Genomic DNA, 19,526 nt, shown 5'->3' with positions numbered 1-19,526 from the left:
ATCCTACTGACTGGGGAGTCAATGGGGACGCCTTGGGGGGTCTCATTTGGGGCCGGGGTCACTGGTAAAGGTCAAGAAGAGGTCAGGGGCCGGGGGTCAGGCTCGCAGAGCGGGACCAGGCCCCGTCTCCATGGCGACCGCTCTGCTCCGGCCCCCACAATGCGCCCCGCGCCGCTGCCCACTCAGAATCGGGTCCGGCTGTGATTGACAGCGGAGAGGCGTGACCACAGAAGGGCCGAAGGGGCGGGACCGCAGGAGGCTCCTCCACGAATCGGATCGCGGGGGCCCCGGCGAGGGGCGGGCCGCGCGGTCCAATGGGATCGGCGTCCGGGCCGCGCCTCGGGGCGAGCTCAGCCAATAGCGGCCGACGCGGATGGCGGCCAATAGCAGCGCTTCGTGGGCGGGCCGAAGGGGCCGGCGGGGCCCAATGGGCGGCGGGCGCCGCGCGGCTGCGCACTGAGCGCCCGGGCGGCGGAGCGGTGCCGCGGGAGGAGGGCGGCCGCCATGGAGCAGGGCTACGGCGGTAAGTGCGGGGCCGGCCCCGGCCCGCGGCGCCTCCCCGGCCGTCCCGCCGCCTCCCCGGCCGGGCTCGGGCGTTTGGCGGCGGCTTCAGCGGCCGCTTCGGGGCAGGGAGATGTTGGGCCCGCCTCCCGTGAGGGGGCGCCGCAGCCTATTGGCCGAGCGGCGCGTCGTTCAGCGGAGGGAGCCCGCTGATTGGCGGGCGCAGCTGTGAGGCGCCGGGAGGTGGGGACGGCCGAGGGGGGAGGGAGAGGCCTGGGGGGGGTGGGGAGGGGGAGGGACATGACGGCGGGGGGGGGGTGTCTGGTGCTACCCCTCATCCTCTCCTTTTCCCGGTCGTCCCCCCGGTTCCTGTCCGGTTGGCGGAAATGGAGCCGGGCCATTTCTGAAGACGCCACAAAATGGCGGCCGCGCGGCCCCGCCCCCTGCCCCTGGCGCCCGGTATCCCCTTCCCCCCCCCTTAAACCAGCCCCCTCTTGCCCCCCTCCCCCTCTTGCCCTCCCCCTTTTTGCCCCCATCCGTCTGCCCTTCCCCTCATACCCCCTCTTTTTACCCTACCACTTGTACCCTATTTCCTCCTTTCCTCCTCCCCCCCTTTTTACCCTTTCCTTTTACCCCCCACCCCACCAGGGGCATCCAGCCAGTCCCGTGTTTTTTGGGGGGGGGGGGGGCCTCTCGGTGTGGCTGTGCTCAGCGCCCCCCCCCCCAGTCACCTACGTGGATGGGGGGACACCCACACAAACAGCCAAAGGCGTGGGGGCATCGCGCTCCGGTATTTGGGGTGGCATTGGGCTGGGACACGCCACGGTGCTTCGTGCCCTACAGCAGCCTGCGTGAAATGGGGGGTAGAGGCAGCGGGCGAGCCCCGAAATGTGGAGATTGGTGACCCAAAGTGTGGGGCAGAAGGTGGCAGGTGACGTGGAGATGGTCAGAAGGCAGCAGGTGAGCCCCAAAACGCAGAGATCAGTGGCGTGAAGTGGGGTGGAAGGGGGCAGGTGAGCCCCGAAACATGGAGATGGTCAGAAGACAGCAGGTGAGCCCCGAAACACTGAGATTGCTGGCAGGATGCTGCCACTTCAAGGAGTTTTTGGCCACTGCCTGAAGCCCTGCTTGTAAAAAGATGCCTTCTTCCTTCTGGTGCCTAGCAGTGGCCTGCTGGGTTCCGTTTCCCTGCCTCCACCAGTTTTTGGTGTCTCCTCAAGCTTCAAAACGATGCAGACAGAGATGGAAGGAGAAAGGAAGTTGTGCCAGTGGAAGTTTAGCGCCTGATTGCTTCCTCAGTTGTTCTGGGTCCCTTTTAAGGTCATGCAGACCCCACGTCCGGTCATTTTTTGCAGCTCTGGGACCTGTGTAGCCCCATACCCTGGTCCTTTTCTTGCGAAATCACGCTCTGCTTACTCTGCTCACCTTCAAAAACATGCAGGTCCACAGGGAGCGCTTTTTGGTGGCTCCACAGCGGCATTTTAGAAAGAACTCACCAGTGGTGCCCGTTCTGCATGTGTTTTTACTTGCCACTCTTCAGCAAACCACACTTTTAGGATGCAGTCCACCACTTCTTAAGGGAGGCACTGTGAATGGGGCAGCTGGATCATCCTCTGCAAGCGTTGTTTTTTCCCTTTCAACAACTCGATCTGAATAAATGGCACTGAAGTTTCTCTGGAGAAGGAATTTTGCTCTTTTTTGGGGATTCTTGAAACTAGTGAGCTGTCTAGGAGCTGGAATCTTCCCTCAAACAGGAATATTTATGTGCAGCAGGGGAGGGATGCAGATGTTGGTATCGAGTCGCTGATACCCAAACACTTTATGTGGGGCTTTTTCTTTGGGAAATGTTGGTTTTGGAATTAGATGGTGACCGCTTAATTACCGTGTTCTTAACTGCTGTCAAAGACTGGATGGGAAGCATTGAGGTCCCTGCTTAACCCAGATCCCTTTATCCTTGAAAGAGCATCGCTCCCGTGGCAATACCTTTGTGAACAGCCGCCACAGGACACAGATGTCACCCAAAACTGGGCAGCTTTTTTCTTTATAACCCACGGGTGCAGCCCACAAGGAGCCTACGTTTCAGCAGAGAAAGAAGTGAAACCATTTTTGGTGCGTTTCGGGCCGAGCAGCCTCCGTTTCCTGTGCACCGCAGGCACAGCAGAGCCGAGGCTTCATCGAAAAACCTCGCAGCCTCCCCACACTGGCTTTGTTTCTCCTGCTTTTGTCTGCGTGTGCTCGGCAGGCCATTCATGTAGGAGGATGGAGGAATGAATTGTGACCTAGCTGCCCCAAAACTGAGCAGGGCACAGCTCGGCCTCCAAAAGCATGGAAGGAAACCCATCAGTGCCGAGATTCCCCTTAGAAAACGTGGTCGTTTGCCTTTGCTCCCTATGTGCTCGCCACCTGGTGGTTTCTGTGATGGTTTAAATACAGCAACACTCATTTCTGCCACGGTTGCAGTGCTTTACACTCCCCTTCTCCCGAGCTTCGAGGAATTCCACTGCTCCAACAGCCCAAAAAAGCCTTTAGAAGGGGCACGCGTTCTGTAGATCGTGGTGAGCAGGGTCAGGCCTTGGCAGATGAAGCTCTTACGTAGCCTCACGCTGTGGCTGCACCGAGCACCTTTCAGAGCAGATTTCTCTTCTAAAACTCCGCCTGTTTGTGGTTCATTTGGTTTTTATCATTTTTCTTAATTCTCAGTGTATCATCGACCCAAGGGTCAACGAGATGTTTTCAAACAGAATTAATTGCAAATACAGTTTCAGTCAGGCTTTGGGCGCATTTCCCCGCTGGTAAAAGCACAAGTGCGGGTGTAATTAAAAACATCCTTGATTTTGGAGCAATTAAGGGAAGAAAGTGGAACTGTGGTAACTGCGGGGGACGGCTGGAGAAAGCACCTGAACCTTCTGATAGCTCTGTTTTGTTTTTTCTTGCAGGTTATGGCACCTGGAGTACGGGGGCCAGCAACACCCAAGGTAAATTTCTGGTGTGTTCTGCTGAGCGTGTTCCAAAACCAAAAATCCCAAGGCCAAAAGCGTGGTCGGGTTTTGGAGTGGTGACGGCTCGGGGGGAGCGGAGTGGGGGCAGCCCTGCTGCCAGCTTGGAGCTTGGGGAGGAAAAGGAATTGCAGGCAGTTGTGGTCTGCTGTGTGCCCCCAAACGGTGCCTCAGCACCAAAATGCTGCCGTGTGAACTCTGCGCAGGCACCCCAGGTGTTTTACTTGAGCATGGGTTGTTTTTTGGGGTCATTTGAGTGTTTTCAAGTGCAAATATTAAAAAAAAAAAAAAAAAAAAAGTGTCTGTTCTCCATTTCATTCTCATAAGTAGCTGCTGGAAGTCCCAGCTTCTTCCTCACCCATTCTGAACAGCAGTTTTTACCAGCGTTACGTTTGCTGCGTCCCTCACCTTGTAGCTGCTGAAGAGCTTTCGGAGCTGACCCCGTCTCTTTTCTCTCTCAGGTACATACGCGACGAACGCGACAAGTTGGCAAGGTACGTGCACAGCTCCTCGGTGCCCTGCTTGGTCTCGAGTCGGTCGCGCCACATGGAGCTGCTTTCCCCGCTCCTGAAGAGTGCAGGACTTTTCCTCTAGTGAAGGGAAAATGGGCTCGGGGCCGTTTGGTTCCCGTGAGGAGCCCCCGTTGATTTCTTCGCCACGATCACGTGTGGCTTTTTATTTTGCGGAGGAGACTCTCCATCCTGATGATGGAGAGCCATCTCTTTCTTAAAGCAGGCAAATTGCCTTGCAGATAACAAATTTGTTTCATGTCTCCGTTTCTCTTTTGATCTCGAACAGGCAGACGTGTTACCTCTGATCTCAGTAATACCACTTTTTATTATTTTTTTCCCCCCTCAAAATCCGAGGCTTGCCCTTGAAGTTCTGGCATCTCGATGGTGTCTGCACTCAGGCTACCGCCTCCTGAATTAAACATGATTTGAATTTTGCTAGGAAGTGTTTTCCGTCAGAGCAGTGTTTAATTAATTGGCCCAAATTTGGATTGGCTGTTCTGAGCTGTTCATGCCTTCCCCAGGGAAAGCAAAAGCCCAAGATACTTCTGTGAAATACCCCGCGAGGAGCAAATTAACGGTAAAATCAAATACTGCACAGCAGGGCTGTCGACTCCAACCTCCCAGCCCAAATCATTGCTGAAAAACTTCCATTGCTGAAAAAGTTTTTCTTCCATTGTTTCTCTTTCTGGGAAGCCCAGGAGCCCCAGCCAAGGCCCGAGGGCAGTCCCTGCTCCAGCGGGCCCACAATCCCCCTATGACCAAAAGCCAGGCAGTTGGGGGGGAGCACAAGGAAAGAGCGAGGCAGCAGCGCGCCGTCAGCCTTAACCGTTGTCAATTTTATTGTAGGCATGGCGGCCAAGGAGAATTATGAGGGATCTTCCTGGCAGACTTGGCAGTCGCATTACGAGAGCCCTAGGACTGACATAGCCAAGGGGGCGCCAGGTCAGAAGCGGCGACTGCAGAGCTGTTGGAGGAAGCTTGCTCTTAGCTCAGGGCTCAGGAGGTGGCGAGCGGGGGGTGACTGGTGCTGTCGGGAACCCCAGCACGTCCCATGGGGCGACCTCTGGCCTTAGGGTGCTTTTTCCTGTGGTGGCTGGCTTTGTGCTCTTCACTGCTCTGATTCCTTTATCTTTTTTTTTTTTTTTTTTTTTTTTCCTGATTGATTTTTTCCGTCCCTGCGGTTCTTTGTTTGCTGGGTGTGCGGTGCTCTGGTCCTCTTCGGGTTTTGGGACTGTGGTGTAGCTGCCTCAGGCTGACAAAGTCCCACAGCATCCACTGAGCTCATTCCTAAATCACAAACGGAACCAGCAGTGCTCCGTTTCCTTGGTTAGACGTGCCCAAAGGAGATCTGGTAGCTTTTAGCATTGAGAAACCTCTGATATTTCTCACTTTAAGAAGCCAGATTTCCTTTGAACGAGCAAAGCTCAGCCGCAGCCTTGCCCAGTAGGGTCCGTTAGCATCTCAGCTCTTCTCCCTGACTCCCTTGGCTGTATGACCCTGCATTAATGCTGATTTTTTTCCCCTTTCTGCCAGGCTACGAAGGCTATGACTACTACAACACCCAAACCACTGCCGCAAACACGGCAGCCACGTACAACTACGCCGCTGCTGCTACCTCCAGCACTTGGGAAACTCCCAAAACCTCGGAGATGAGCATGAATGCTGATGTCGGCTCTGCCATGCCCGTCACTTCGTACAGCAGCGAGAGCGTGGCGAACGAGAACTCGGATTCCATCATAGCCAAAATAAACCAGCGCTTGGATATGCTGTCGAAGGAGGGCAGCGGCGGCACGGGGGAAGGAATGGAAGACCAGGAGAGGTGACTGCTCAATTTCTTCTCATTTTTTAACGGTAAAAGAGTGGCCTCAAATCACTGCGACATCAGGTTAAGCTGTTCTGGTTGCACAGCGTGATTCGGTGTTTGTTTCAGGGTGAACAAGATTAATCGCTTATTTTCTAACCAGTCCTGATGTGTGTGTGCATGTGCACACCCCTTTATATATAAAAATATTTTTAATACATTAAATATTAAGAATATCAAACCTGATGTATATATCAGGCACTAAAAGCGACCTCTGTGGTGGATTTGGTTAACAGATCTTGCAGAAAGCTTTTTGATTTCAAGAAACTTAAAAAGCTAGAAGCACCTTTTCATCTATATCCATCTTCCCTCACGGCTGCCCAGTGAGCTTTTCTTTCCACTGGGTTAAACCATGCCAGCCTGGAGAGTCATTTAATTTCAGTGCTCGTGTTACCGCTCAAATGATAACGCAGATCCTGGCAAGAGCTGCTGACTCAGCAAAGTTTCACCTCTTTTTTTGCCGTTTGATGTTACTTTGGACAGCTGAGGGGCTTATCTGAGTAAATTCCACACATGGAGGAACAGCTCTGAGTTTTTGCCTTAAGGGGCTGCTTGGTTTCCTTTCGGGTTTTCCATGGTATTAAAGATACATCTGTGATCTGTGTTGGACAAAACCCTGCTGCAGTTTGCTTTTTTTTTTTTTTTTTATACCAGAGTTAGGTTTTTGTTGCTTCTTACAGGGTTTCCCTCTCAGGCCAGAGTCTGTGCTTTTGTCCGTGCCGGTGGCTGGTTGTTTTGATGTTCCCCTTTTCTTCCAGCTGAGATCTTCTAGCAGGCAGGATGTTCTCTTTCGGGTCCGAATCACTGACCCTGCTGTTGGGAAGCAGCGTTTTTTGCTTTTACTTCATGCAGGCTGCAGCGGGGAGGCTTTTGGGATCTGCTTTTCAGCTGGGAAAGCCAAGCTCAGGGAGGTTTGGTGTTCTGCTATAAAACTGGTGAGGTTGTGACCCCTCCAAAGGGTTTCTGTTCAGATCATAGAATCATAGATTCAAGTTCCTGTTCGGATGCTTGTGCCAAAAAAACAGCGTTTTGATACTAATTTTCCTAAGGTTAAAGAAAAGGTGGTGGGTACAGAAAGGGATCAAGATTTTAAAAGTGTTTTTTAGTTGAGAACACTTGGGTTTTGATACAAACAGATGCAAACTCTGTATGATACACAGTTTTATTCCTGCTGCTGACGGCTCTCTCCTCACCGTGCAGCTCCTTCAGATTCGAGTCTTTTGAATCGTACGACTCGAGGTCCTCCATGAACGACCGCGACATGTACCGGTCCGGCTACGACTACGGCGAGGTCGGCACAGATCGCGGCGATTCCTTCGGGAGCCAGTTCGACGGCCGCAGGGATCAGTCTCGCAACCGGGGCAACAACTACGGCCTCATCCGAGGACGGAGCCAAAACCGCGTGCAGAACCGGGGGCGCCTCAACACTTTCAACCGCTCCGACCACTTCATGCCCTCCTCGAGCTCGGAGCGCCTCTCCGCTCGCTGGAATGAGTTGAACTACATGGGTGGGCGTGGGATGGGGGGTGCCGGCCCCAACAGGCTCCCCTCTCTCTTCTCCCAAGCCCTGGTCCCTGACTATGGGGACTACGGGGACTATGGGGATTATGGAGATTACGGTGACTATGGGGATTATGGGGATTACGGTGACTATGGAGACTACGGGGACTATGGAGACTATGACTATGGCATGATGGGGATGTCGGGCATGGGAATGGGACGGTACGGTAACGTGCCCTACGGAATGGGGCGGCAGCGAAACAGAGACAGGATGGGTGCGGTGCCCTGGCACATGAACACGCTCATGGTAAGTCGTCGCCATCCTGGGTTTTGCTGTGAGAGCCCAGGCAGCTTGCTTTCCTGCCTCAGGAGGTCGGCTTGGCCGTCGGTCTGTGGAGCTCAGGTCCATTCCCCTGCTGAGTAATCTCAGGTGTCCCAAACAGGGCAGCGTCCCCGTCCTGAATCCCTTCAGGAGGGTGGTGGGGACCCTTAATGGATTTGTTCAACCTGGCTTTAAGTCCGCCAGCAAATCCTTTTGTAGCTGGATAAAAGTATGTGGGGTCATCTGGGCTTGACTGTTCTAGGGCCTGCAGCAGATGGGTGGAATAATTGAACTTTTGGGGCGTGGGGCTGGCTGATCTGGTTATTTGCTTCCACCTGTAGCCCAAGAGGAGAGGTTTCCGAAACCGGTCAGGAGGGCGATCGGACAGCGAAGGAGGACGCAAGCGGAAACAGTCTCAAAGCGGAGACGAGCCAGACAGCAAACAGGCAAAGACTGACAGCGAGGGTGATGACACCGAGAACGGTACGAGCCAAGCATTGCTCATTTTCCCCACATGTTCTTAAGCATTTTATCTTTTCAGTTGAAAGATGATTATTTTCAGCTGAAAGATGAATAATCTTTTCAGCTGAATGATTACATTTCAAAGCTGCCATGTTCTTTAGTCACTAGCGTGGGTATTGTCATAACGTGCTTGCAAGTTCCACCTTGTGCACAGGCTTTGTGGCCTAGACCAAAATCTAATGCCCCAGGTAGGCTTTGGGGGTGTAAGGACAGCGTTTGCAGCACAGACTGAGAGGCAAGGAGAAACCAGTGAGCAGTTAGCTATCCTTGCTGGGGTTCTGAGCCATTACTGCAGTACTCGGTGGCTTACTAAGTAGCCTCTTGCAGCGTGTAATGGGAAAGATTTCCCAACACCAGCTAAATGATTTTTCTTGCATGCAGCAGATGAGGGTGAAGGAGAGGAAAAATCAGGAGATGAAGCTGACAAAGGTGTAAGTAGTTTGTTTATTTTTATTTTTTTTTTAAGTCTTTGTGGCAGCCATGGGAACATTTACCCACTCCAACCATTTGGCTTTTTGACTGTGCTGAAGGCAGAGTTGTTAAAATCACCTAGAAGCAGCGTTCTGAGCCCATACATTCCAAAAGTACTCGTTCCTCCTCGTTTCCCATGCCCTTCAGCAAGGATTACTGGCAGATTGATCTGTGTTGAGGTGCCTGTGCCAAGGTGCTGAGAGCCCTGGAGTGGGGAGGTTGGGATCCTAATGCTCATGTCCTAATGCTTCTGGCTCTACCTGCGAGGCTCGTTAGGCGGAAGTCCCAATTAGTGGTAGTTTCCTTTACTCCTTTGCCAGGTTTGGGGGGGGGGGGGGGGGATGGCTTGCAAGGCACTCCTCAGACAGTGACTCAGGCGTGGAATATTTACATTTTGATGGCCAGGAGTGATAATCCCCAGTGATGTGTAGCCACCTGTGCCAGCTGACAATTTGGGGGTGGTGGTTGTGAACGTCGGCACTCCGTCCCTGCGTCAGCAGGGGGGTGAAATCTCCTCGTCCTTCACCAGTTCTGCCGGTGGCTGGGTGGACAACGACACCTCCAGATGGCAGCACATGACAGCGGCCTCCTTTTCTCTTTCTGTTTTCCAGGAGAATGGGAGTCGTGCTGACTTCGCAGAGGAAGGTAGGGTGGCTCCCCCAGCGTGTGAGCTGGACACGCTCCACCTTGCTGCCTGCCTCGCCTTCAGACACTGCCTAGAGTTTGATTTTTATTTTTTTTCCATCAAAAGCTGATGCAGCTCCTGCCAGGATATACAGGGATACATGGCAGGATATCAGGGTGGCAATTTTAAAACCCACATGCTCCAAAGGAGCTGAAACTGCTTCTGCTGATGTTGGATTGTCCTTTTTGGTAAAGACACGTCAGCCCCAAACATGCTGTGCTTTCTGCGTTATGGTGACTTACAGAAGCCTCAATGAGTGATGTTGGCGCTTCTGGGTTATGCTTGGGTTTGAAAGAAGCGTGGCTGGGTGTTAAAGTTCTTGCTCAAGCCTCCCACTGCTGACTGCATCCTGACTAGGACTGGTCTCTGTGCTTCTTTCACCTGAAGGCGTTGTCCCGTGGGGCTGATAGACCTCTGACCCAGTGCTTGTAGCTTTCTCCCCTAAAATATTGCCAAGATTAGGTCAGCTGAATCTCTCGGTCTCGGCTGTTTTCCTGACAACTCTCGAGATTATTGGGAAGGCATAACAAGTCTGAAACTGTTCTAAGGAAGCAGAGCCGCGATGTTAGCACTACTAACATCTGTGCTTCTGTTGCTTAACCTTTTTAAGTAGGTTAACCTTTTCAGCCTTGTGAGAAACAGGTGGTTGGGGGAAAAATGAGAATACAGGGAGAAAAAATTCTCTCCCAAAAAGTGAGTCAGAGAGGTGTCTTGGCAGCATGCCTCTGTGGTGCTGTGGAATTAAATGACTGTTTGTGACTGCCCTTTCCAGTAAGGGCACGTCCTGTCGCTGCCTCCCAAGACTCAAGTTGCTCTGGGAATTTGAGGGAGCTGGGTTTGGGTTTTACGGCAACTGCTGGAGGCAGGCCAGAAGTTCCTTCTTCGCTTCGTCTTTACTCTCAGCTTCAGGAACTTGGTCCTGAAATACCTCAGCCAGTAAACCATGAGCTCTTACACAGCAACTCTGAGATTTTTATTCTTATTTTTTCCTTCCCCCTAGCATCTGGAGATGGCTGCGAAGATGATGATGAAGAGGTGAAAAAGAAGAGGGAGAAACAGCGGCGAAGAGATAGGATGCGTGACCGTGCCATGGACAGGTAGGAAAAGTGATAGCCTAGTCTGTTCCCAGCGTTTCTGTGAACAATCACACATTGTAATATTTACCTGGGACCTTCCTCTGCAGGAAGCCTGTCTGGGGAATCACGTTTTGGGGCTCTGCATTCTGATTCCAGCAGTTTTGTGTTTTTTTTCCCCCTTATGCATGTCTTAGGACTGCTCTAAGATGGGAATACCATGCTGTTTGATACATAGCTCAGTGTAGAATTACAAATTCAGAAGGGAGTATTAAGTGGCTATATAAGCAGCCTTGCTATGACAGTAATGCCATAAATCACCAAAAGACAGCTTAAGGTGGCACCTGTGGTTCTGTATCTCAGGGCTGTCCCAAACTAGGGAGAGTATTTTTATATCTGTTTAATCTCCTGCGGTTTGAGTTTGTCCACCTGTTTTTAAACTTGTGTGGGGTTTTGCATCCTCTCCTGTGGTGTAACGACCTGTTTTGGGAGAGAAGTAGATGCTCTTTGTTCAGTGGGGGTTACACAGTGATCACAAAGAACTGCCACAGAGTAAAACTGTGGTGTGGCATTTTGGGGGGGGAAAAAAAAAAGAGAAAAGTACAGTTGGGGCAGTAGCAGCTGTGATCTTGATGTTCCCATTAAATGTTCAGCTCACTTGCATGCAATTGCTCTGTTCAGGATCCAGTTCGCCTGTTCTGTGTGCAAGTTCCGCAGTTTTGAGGAAGAGGAGATCCAAAAACACCTACAGAGCAAGTTCCACAAAGAGACCTTGCGGTACATTGGCACCAAGCTCCCAGACAAAACAGTCGAGTTCCTGCAGGTACGTGCACAGCCCAGTGCTGGCACGTCTCTTCTGTGTCTTCTCTGCATCACTGCTGGGTTATTTGGGATTTCCAGGCTTGTCTGGGAGTGAAAGGGGTTATGAAATCACTAACATTCAGCCCCCTGCCTGGCTGGCTCACATCACCACTCGTCAACACATCACTCGATGACTTCATTTAGTGTGGTGCAGCTTCTCATGGGTTGGCGTGCTGGGAGGGGAAGTTGGCTCTGTGAATTTAAACAGAAAGGCCAGAAATAAATGCTCCAGAAATTCTTTGCCCCCTGCACAGCTAGAGCTGGGGAAGGACTGGGGTGTTTTATTTTCTTTTTGCTTTTTGGGGTCTGTTGAGGGTCATTGCCATCTCCCCTGGGGACTGTAAGGTCAGAACCTGATAGGAGGCACCGAGCTGGGCTCTAGGGTAGATCTTTCTTTGCTGGAAGGGATGGGGACGGGAAAACACCTGCCTCGTCTTCTTAATTCACCAGCTATGACAAGGCCAGGAGGAAGACCACAGGGGCCTTGATTCCCTTTGGAGGGCCTTGGTGTCTCAGTGTGTTGTGGAGGACAGTGAGCTCCTTCCCCTTCCTCTCTCTAGGAATACATCGTCAATAGGAATAAAAAAATTGAGAAGCGTCGCCAGGAGCTGACTGAGAAAGAGGGCACGAAGCAGAAGCCAGATCCTTTTAAGGGTAAGAGTCTGTCCCGTGGCAGGGAAGAGGAGGGGAATCCCAAAAACACAGGGCTCACTGGTAGCACACAGTGGTGTGGCCACAGCTGGTGGCAGAGCGGTGTCTGCCAAGAGGTGAAATCACCACCGAACCTCCCATTTACCCCAGCCTGCCAAACTAACCAGAACCTTGTGGGTTTGCTGCTGATTTTGAGGACTGCTGCAGCTTACCAGGGTTGCAGTCTGATAAACATTACTTCCAGAGGGGTTCTGTCCTTTGTGCTGCTCTGGGTCGGGGTCTGGATGCCTTGTTGCTCACTTCGTGGGATGTCACTTTAGTGGGGATCTGTCCTTCTGCAGTTTCACAGGCGACAGATTCACGAAGCTCTAAGTGGGGGGAAAAACTCCAAAGGCTTGTTACCTTTGTGGCTGTTAATGCTGCTGGGGCCTGCATTTGCTCCTCACATTAAGAGGAAGCAGCGAAGTTGATCTGTTGAGGGCAAAAAGCACGCTGAGAAAAAAAATCCACGCAGCCTGACCAGTGCGACCCGTCCCCAGTGTACAGAGCTGGTATTTGTGCTGAGTCCAGGAGTGGGGAATGCGGCTTATTTAAGCCACAGGTAGGCTACAAAATGGGCGTTCAGGCAGAAAACCTGGGTAAAAGTATAGAGGAGTGACGCCAAGGGTGGGGGAGGCTCGAGCTGGCCGTTGTGCTGTTAAATGCGCATGGGGAGGCCGGCTGGCTTCCAGCAGCACTGAAGAAAACAGGGTTTGGTGCCTTGCTTTGCTCAGGTAAGTGAACTGCTTCGTACCTTGGGCTGTTAGCACAATCTCTCCTCCTCCACGTGAGTACTGCATCAGTGCCATCCGTTTTAGAGCAGAATAAGCCCAGTCCGTGCCTTGTGGGTGTGATTTTTGTCCCCAGAGGGAAGGCAGAAATGGGAAGGAGGACGGGTGCTGAATTAGCACGTTGGCCCTGGCGTGGGGAGAGCAGGTAGAAAGGTCATGGTGTTCCCAGAACATCTTCCTTACGAGTTGGGGCTAACTTCTCCTTGTTGCTGCAGGTATTGGCCAGGAACACTTCTTCAAGAAGATCGAGGCGGCTCACTGCATGGCCTGCGACATGTTAATTCCTGCACAGAACCACCTCCTCCAGAGGCACCTGCGATCTGCGGATCACAACCGAAACCGCAGGGTAAGCAACCAGACCTGGTCATGGTTGGTCTCGGCAGGTTTTTCTGCAGCCCTACCTTTATTTCTGAGAGCTGGCCTCTTCTCCTGCACTGGGGGGTTACCAGGGCACGTCAGTGACTTTGCGCAACCAGCGGGAAGTGAGGCTGCCGTGGGAGAAGATACTCTGAGCCAAAACTGGTGCCTGGGGTTCAGACAATCCAGACAGGCCCCGAACTGCAGCTTTTTGAGATAGCCAGTAGCCTTTTCGTTTTGTCTCCTTGGTGTTGGACTAACTGAAGTCCAGGCATACTGTATAAATGTGCAGACTAAATGTTCCTTCTCTCTAATTTTGCTAAAATTCTGACTTAAAGTCCCCTTTGGGGGCACGTAAGGAATTTGGATAGGAGACAGTCAGTGTCTGAAATGGCCCAGGCTGTGGAGGGGCTTTAGAAATCAGGTGAGTTAGGCTGAAGAGAGGCAGTGGAAGTGCAGTGCTTGTGAAAAGCAGGAAGCAGCTTTTGTTTTTCACTCTGTAGGATAAGTACAGATCCTGCCTGTCCCACGTGTAGCTGCATTGTGTCTTGGGAGAAGGTGTTAGAAGCTTAGCAAAACAAACCGCCCTCTCTGGAAGATGTTCTGGGGCTCGTGGCCTGCCAGGGCACGGGCATGCTGTGCTGAACAGCAGCTCCCAGGGGGGTTGGCACAGGAATTCCTCTCTACGGGGCAGTTGTGGAGCTGCCTTTGCTGCTGAAAAGCCCTGGGGGTTGCTGCTGTCTCTCGATGCGAGCGCAGATGGAGGCAGCAAGCTTTGGTCGGATCCACACGTTCCTCGGAATAGTTTTCATCTCCTTGGTGTTAAATATTTGATGTGTGCATGGACTCCTTGCTCTCAGGATGAGTGATATTTGGGGCGATGTTCCAGTTGGTGCACATTCTTCTCCAGGGCTTGTGGCAGCAGAAGAGGTGCAGGTGCTCCCCTCTACCTGCTCCTTGTGATGCTCTCTGAGAAGCTGGATTTTGAGGTCGGGCTTTCCAAGCCCTGCCGAGGAGGAAAGAATTTGGTATCTTGAGCCAAAATCCTCTTTGGAACTCTTCCTTCCCCCTCAGGACCGACCCAGTGAGGCTAATGTTGGGTTCCTTTTCAGATGGCTGCGGAACAGTTCAAGAAGACCAGCTTGCATGTTGCCAAGAGTGTCCTGAATAACAAACACATCGTCAAGATGCTGGAGAAGTACCTCAAGGTGAGTGGGCGAGAGAGTCACCAGCTGGTGCGGAGGTCCCGGAGCAGTGGGGGACAGGCACCGCGGTGGTCCCGAGCGCTGGAGCCGCGCATCGCTGTGTGTGCTGCATGTTGGTCACAGGACACCCTGTTACACGCGATGGGGAGGAGCGTAGATCCCACTCCGCTGCCTCTTTGCCTCTAGTCTAAGTCCTTGGGTCTGGTTTCTTTTTTTTCTCTGTAGGCGGTTTACAACCTCTCGTGTTTTTTAACTTGCAGACTGTACCTACTGTCATTCCCAGGCGCTTGTAGAGCAGTTACGAAACCGTCCAAACAGAAACATAAGGAGACAAAAATAGGAGAGGAAAAAAAAAAAAAAGAGAAAAAAGGAACTCCAGTGTGCTAAAGCCACCCCTCGAGCAGTGGCCTGGGGACCAAGCTCCCCCTGGTGCAGCGTGCGTGAGTCAGGCAGTACTGCTTGGGTCCAGGCCGGGCTGGAATTGGAGGTGGTCGGCTCCTGTGCCACCCGTTGCCCCTGTGCTGCACTGGGGTGAATTTTGCCCTGTGTAAAGAGCTGGGCTCTGCAATGCTCCCGGCAGCTCAACCGAGTGACGGAGCCGAATTCCCGTGAGCTGAAACAGCCTGGCTGTAGCCCCCCCCTCCTCTTCCCATGAGGTGCGAGCTGGGAAGTGGCAGAGCGTCCCCCGGCCCATCTTCAGAGCCAAGCTGGAGTGCGAGGAGAGGGCAGGGCCGGCGCCAGGTAGGGCTCGCTAGGTCCAGAGCAGCACTTGGAATTGCAGAAAGAAGCCGGAAGCCAGTGCAGCCTGCAGAGCCTTGGGGGGAGCGCGTGGGCGGCCGTGGGCCGCCCCCAGAGCCCCCCCAGTGTGGAGCGCGTTGGCAGCAACGCGGTCTGGAGGTGGCGGGGGTTACGGGTGAGGCCCGCATCCGAGAGGAAAGGTCGCAACCTCGTGGCCCCGCGAAGACGAAACGAAGTGCTTTCGCCTACTGCTGCTCCCTGGGAGCCCAGGAGCAGCCCAGGATCCGACAGGAGCCCTGTCCGCAAAGCTGGCCGGCAGCGCGGGTGGCCTCCTTCCCCCCCCCCCACACGGGGGAGCAGATGTTTCCCCTGTCCCACCGGCATCACTTTGGCCTTCCCCGGACCGAGCCTCTGCCAGCTAGCTCTCATCATGCCCAGTCTCTGCTAGACTCTAGCAAAACTGCGACTCCACCCTCTGGGTCCAGTGAAAGAGACTTTGAGCTGAGAGTTGCCAGCGTACAGTGGCGCTGCAGCCAAGTGATGAGGCCACCTCCCCTAACGGCCTCTCATACACGTTGAACAGGAGGGTGACATAAAAACCCTGCGGTACCCCACCCGAGAGAGCCCTCGGGGCAGACGAGCGTTTGCCCGGTGCTACCCTCTGGGATCTCTCAGAGGAAAGAACGGAACCACTCAAGTGCAACTCCGTCTACCCCTGCCAGGGTCCGCAGGCACGTCAACAACTCCTCATGATCAACGGTATCAAAGGCTGCCGGCAGATCTAAATGAATCAGCACGGGCGCCTGACCTTTGTCCATCGGCAGGAGGAGATCTTCGACCCATCCCAGCACGGTCTCCGTACCATTCCCAGGTGCAAAACCAGACTGAAAGGGGTGGAGGAAATCTGAGGATTCCAGGTAATGCCCGAGCTGCCTCGCCAAAACATTCTCGGCGACCTTCCCCGAGAAAGGAAGGCCGGAGACAGGGCGATAATTGACACAAGACTCTCAGCATCAAGAGCTGGTTTCTTGAACGCGGGCCTAACGATTCCTCCTCTGAGGGATGCTGGGTGCCTCACCCTTCCCAAGGGAGGCCGTGACAGTCTCCACCACTAGTGGACTTCATATCCCCCCGTAGCTTTTACCAGCGATAACGGACTTGGGTCCAGATCGCAAGGTATAGCCTGAAGTTTTTTCCCCCCCATGTCCTCCAGAACCTCGGTAGGTGAGACCAGCTGGCTGAACCTCAGCCAGGGAAGATTTACCGTTGCGTTTGTCCTCCACCTGCATGGATCTGCTCGTGTGGAGGCAGCCAATCTGGTCTGAACCTCTGATCGATCCGGTCCGTGAGGCAGAGAACCCGAGAGGCGCTGGGACGTAGCGAGCGGGGACAGGCCTGGCTTTACCAGGCCGGCCTCTACCGGTGTGCCTCCGCTTTTCGGGACGTTGCAGGCGCTGTGTTGGAGCCGGAGAGGTCGCTCTCCCAGCTTCCACCACAGCCACGGCGGGGGGAGTTGAGCAAACTCTTCGTCCCGGTCGATCAGATTTCAGGCGAGGTTTCTGCCGCTGGCATGCTGCCCGCCTCCCTTCACATTTCGTCTGTTGCAGGCCAGCCCTCCGCATACCTTGGTGACCTGTGAGGAAGGGAGAGGGAGTTTAGAAGCACGGTTTGTCCCGGATTGTGGCACAGTGTGGCCCTACTCTCCGGCAGGGCCAGTGCTAGGGCACAGCACCCACTGACCGTACAGTGCTCACCCACACCTAACCCCGAAACACAAGCAGAGAGCCAAACAAAACGGTCCCTGCCCCGATGGGAGCAGTGCTAGGATCTGATGTCGGCCTGAATAAAGGTAACGAGGTCAAAAATAAAATGAAATAAACCCAACCCTGAGGCGCTCGGGCTCCTCGTAGCGGGGAAAAGAGCAAGAGCCGTGCTCGGGGGATTGTCAGGGTTGTGTGCACGTGAGGTCAAGGTTAGCGCCGTGGCTCTGGGCAGCTGGACTCCTTGATCTCCAGCGAAGGGCAAGAGGAAGGCCACAAGTCGCTGATCTTCCTTCCCACTCCTCTCCCACCGTGTGGGAGTCCCGTGCCGTCCCACCGAGCTGGGACCGGACAGAGGTTGAGGAATTGCTTTTTTCTTTTTTTTTTTTTAAAAATCGTGTCGTTGAGCCAAGTTCCTCCCAGCTGAGAGCAGAGCCGATGCCCCGGCTCGCTCTCCCGGGTGCTGCAGCACACGCGGTTCTTAGCATAGGACCCAGCCCCGGCACCCACACGCTCAGCAGCGTGCCGCGCAGGAGGGAGATTCGCACGTTCCTCCCACTCCTCCAAGATGTGGGATCCGAGCACCCTCCCGGGGCGCTTCTCTTGCTGGAAGCTTAGTGGCTCTGGGGCTTGACGCGCTGGATTTCCACGATTGAGCAGCTGCCGTTTTCCGCTCAGTTGCGAACCTCTGCGTTTCACAGCTGAGGTCGCCTCCGCCTCACTGCAGCCCGATGACTCTTCTGTCTTCCCCTCTCTCTCCCCCAGGGTGAAGATCCCTTCACAGACGAAATCACTGACCAGGATGTGGACGAAGGAGAAGCCTTGGAAGGCGGAGATGGCGGTGGGGAAGGAGCAAACGAAAACACCGCTACGGAGGCTGCCCAGGCCCAGGAGGGAGGAGCTGGGGACACGGGTGAAGCTACGGATGCGGCTCCAACAGCGGAAGAGATGGAAGGGCCTTCCGAAGAGCTGTCAAAATCAGAGGAGTTCCTGAAACACGTGGGGGAGCAGGATCAGCACCCCAGACAGCTGCTGATGCCCCCGTTTCTGCAAGATGACGACCAGCTCGAAGCAGAGGAGGCAGCGGAGGACACAAACGAGGCTGCGGCGCCTTCAGAAGCAGCAGCCGAGGCAGACTCAGAGGAGCCGCCTTCGGTTCCAGAAACTCCCCAGGAGCCAGCAGCAGAGAATAAAACTGAGGGCTGGGCAGCTAAAGAGGAGGAGGAGGAGGAGAAGGGAGAGGAAAACGTGAGCGAGGCAGCTCCGGCTGCATGCAGCGAGCAGGAGGAAGAAGAGGAAGGGGGGGAGGAAGAGGCTTTGCCAGCAGCCACTGAGCCGCAGCAAGAGTAACTGTGAATGTTTGTGTGAAGGTGATTGTCCCACGCCCTTGTTATAACCCCTGGTTTTGGTTTTGTATTTTTTTTCCTTCCTCTTCCTGTCTTACTGTGTGCAGCTGGAAGCAGCGTTCCACTTTCGTTCAAGGGCAGGGACCCAGCTTCTCTGCCCTGTGAGCAGGCGTGCGCTCCGCTGTCTTGTTCTGTAGATTTGCTTAGTTCTGCTCTCTCCGTACTGTTTTTGGTTTAGGTCGAAGACTGCAGGAAGCTGTACATTCCCTGAGAGGCAGCACCACCTTTTGTTTTGTTTTTTTGAATTTTAGAATTGAAAATGCTGGGTTTGCAGAATAAAATCGTGATTAAATCCTCACGGGTGTCTTGTTTGTTGTTTTTTTTTTTTTTTTTAATTACAGCAGTAAAGCTGGCTGAGGTCTGCTGTGACACCAACTCGGTCGTTTAATGATCACCCACGTCAGTAATACGTAAAATACCAGAATGGGAGGCACAGGGAGGTGCCCTGAGCTCTTTATGGTCCTGGGAGCTTCCCTGTAGCTGCTTTCTCTCCACATCAACCAGCTCCAGATCCTGTAGCCTCTCCTGTCCCCATGGGTTCCTTCCTCCCCGTTCTTCCTCTTTTTCATCTCCTGGGGCCTCGCATTGCAGCTCCTGGTCCCTGATTTACTAAGTGCTCTTTCTAAAAGGCTCTCCTGAGGAGCTGTGGCTTTTGGGGATTGCAGTGCCCTTGTCCCATTCTTTGCTCCATCCCCAGCCCCTGCATGGGCTCAGTAGTGCTCTGGATTTTAGACCGACATACCCCACAATAAAATGAAAATAACTCAGAGGAATAATCTGAGTTCTGCTGCATCAGAACTTGCCAGGTTGCAATGTGACATGAAGGTTTGGAGAAAGCGTGCCTGCCTCTGCTGCTGTGACAAGCCCTAGAAATAAAAGTTTCAAGAGCCTTTTGGGTTTTCCTGGTCGTTGCCTTCGACTGACTGGGGCAATCCCCCCTGCGGAGGGAGGGAACCCCAGGGTTTTAAAAACAACCACTGGGGCTATTCCTCTTGGAAATGTTTCACTTCCTTGTTTTGCCAATTCCACTTTCTCATTGATGAAGAGGCGACACCTTCATTTTGGAGGAAAAAACAGGCTTTTGTGGTCAGCTTTGTGCAACCCAGGATGCGAACACAGCAGATGTGTTAATTCAGCTTCTGGTGAAGGCAAGCTGATGCCATTCGAAGGAGCCAAGCCCTTGCAGGAGCTCGGTTCCTTGCGGGCTTTGTTGATGGGCCCCGCAATATCACACAGAGAGATACATACACACTGAATATGGTCCTGTGCTTGCAA

The 19,526-nt window shown here is 53.5% G+C and overlaps 1 protein-coding gene across 4 annotated transcripts; it reads left to right on the top strand.

Annotated features, from left to right (window-relative positions):
* The first annotated feature begins 421 nt into the window (after positions 1 to 421).
* On the top strand, positions 422 to 18,549 carry AKAP8 (A-kinase anchoring protein 8). 4 transcript variants are annotated; one of them, XM_084304036.1, is made up of 15 exons: positions 422 to 523; positions 3,438 to 3,476; positions 3,959 to 3,991; positions 4,856 to 4,951; positions 5,543 to 5,828; positions 7,071 to 7,677; positions 8,034 to 8,175; positions 8,599 to 8,645; positions 9,297 to 9,330; positions 10,371 to 10,467; positions 11,125 to 11,266; positions 11,865 to 11,958; positions 13,001 to 13,131; positions 14,255 to 14,350; positions 17,611 to 18,549. In XM_084304036.1, exons 1-15 carry the CDS (start codon positions 505 to 507, stop codon positions 18,193 to 18,195), a joined length of 2,448 nt encoding a protein of 815 aa, XP_084160162.1. In that variant the 5' UTR covers positions 422 to 504; the 3' UTR covers positions 18,196 to 18,549. The 4 variants fall into 4 exon arrangements, with proteins under 4 accessions (XP_084160162.1, XP_084160161.1, XP_084160164.1 ...); XM_084304035.1 differs by having other exon boundaries at positions 8,596 to 8,645; XM_084304038.1 differs by lacking the exon at positions 9,297 to 9,330 and having other exon boundaries at positions 8,599 to 8,643.
* The last annotated feature ends 977 nt before the right edge of the window (positions 18,550 to 19,526 follow it).

The sequence above is a fragment of the Netta rufina genome (genome assembly GCF_964035555.1).
Source record: "Netta rufina genome assembly, chromosome: 32".
Lineage (NCBI taxonomy): Eukaryota > Metazoa > Chordata > Aves > Anseriformes > Anatidae > Netta > Netta rufina.
Note: the sequence above shows the minus strand (reverse complement) of the source record. Positions and strands in the feature narration are given on the sequence as shown.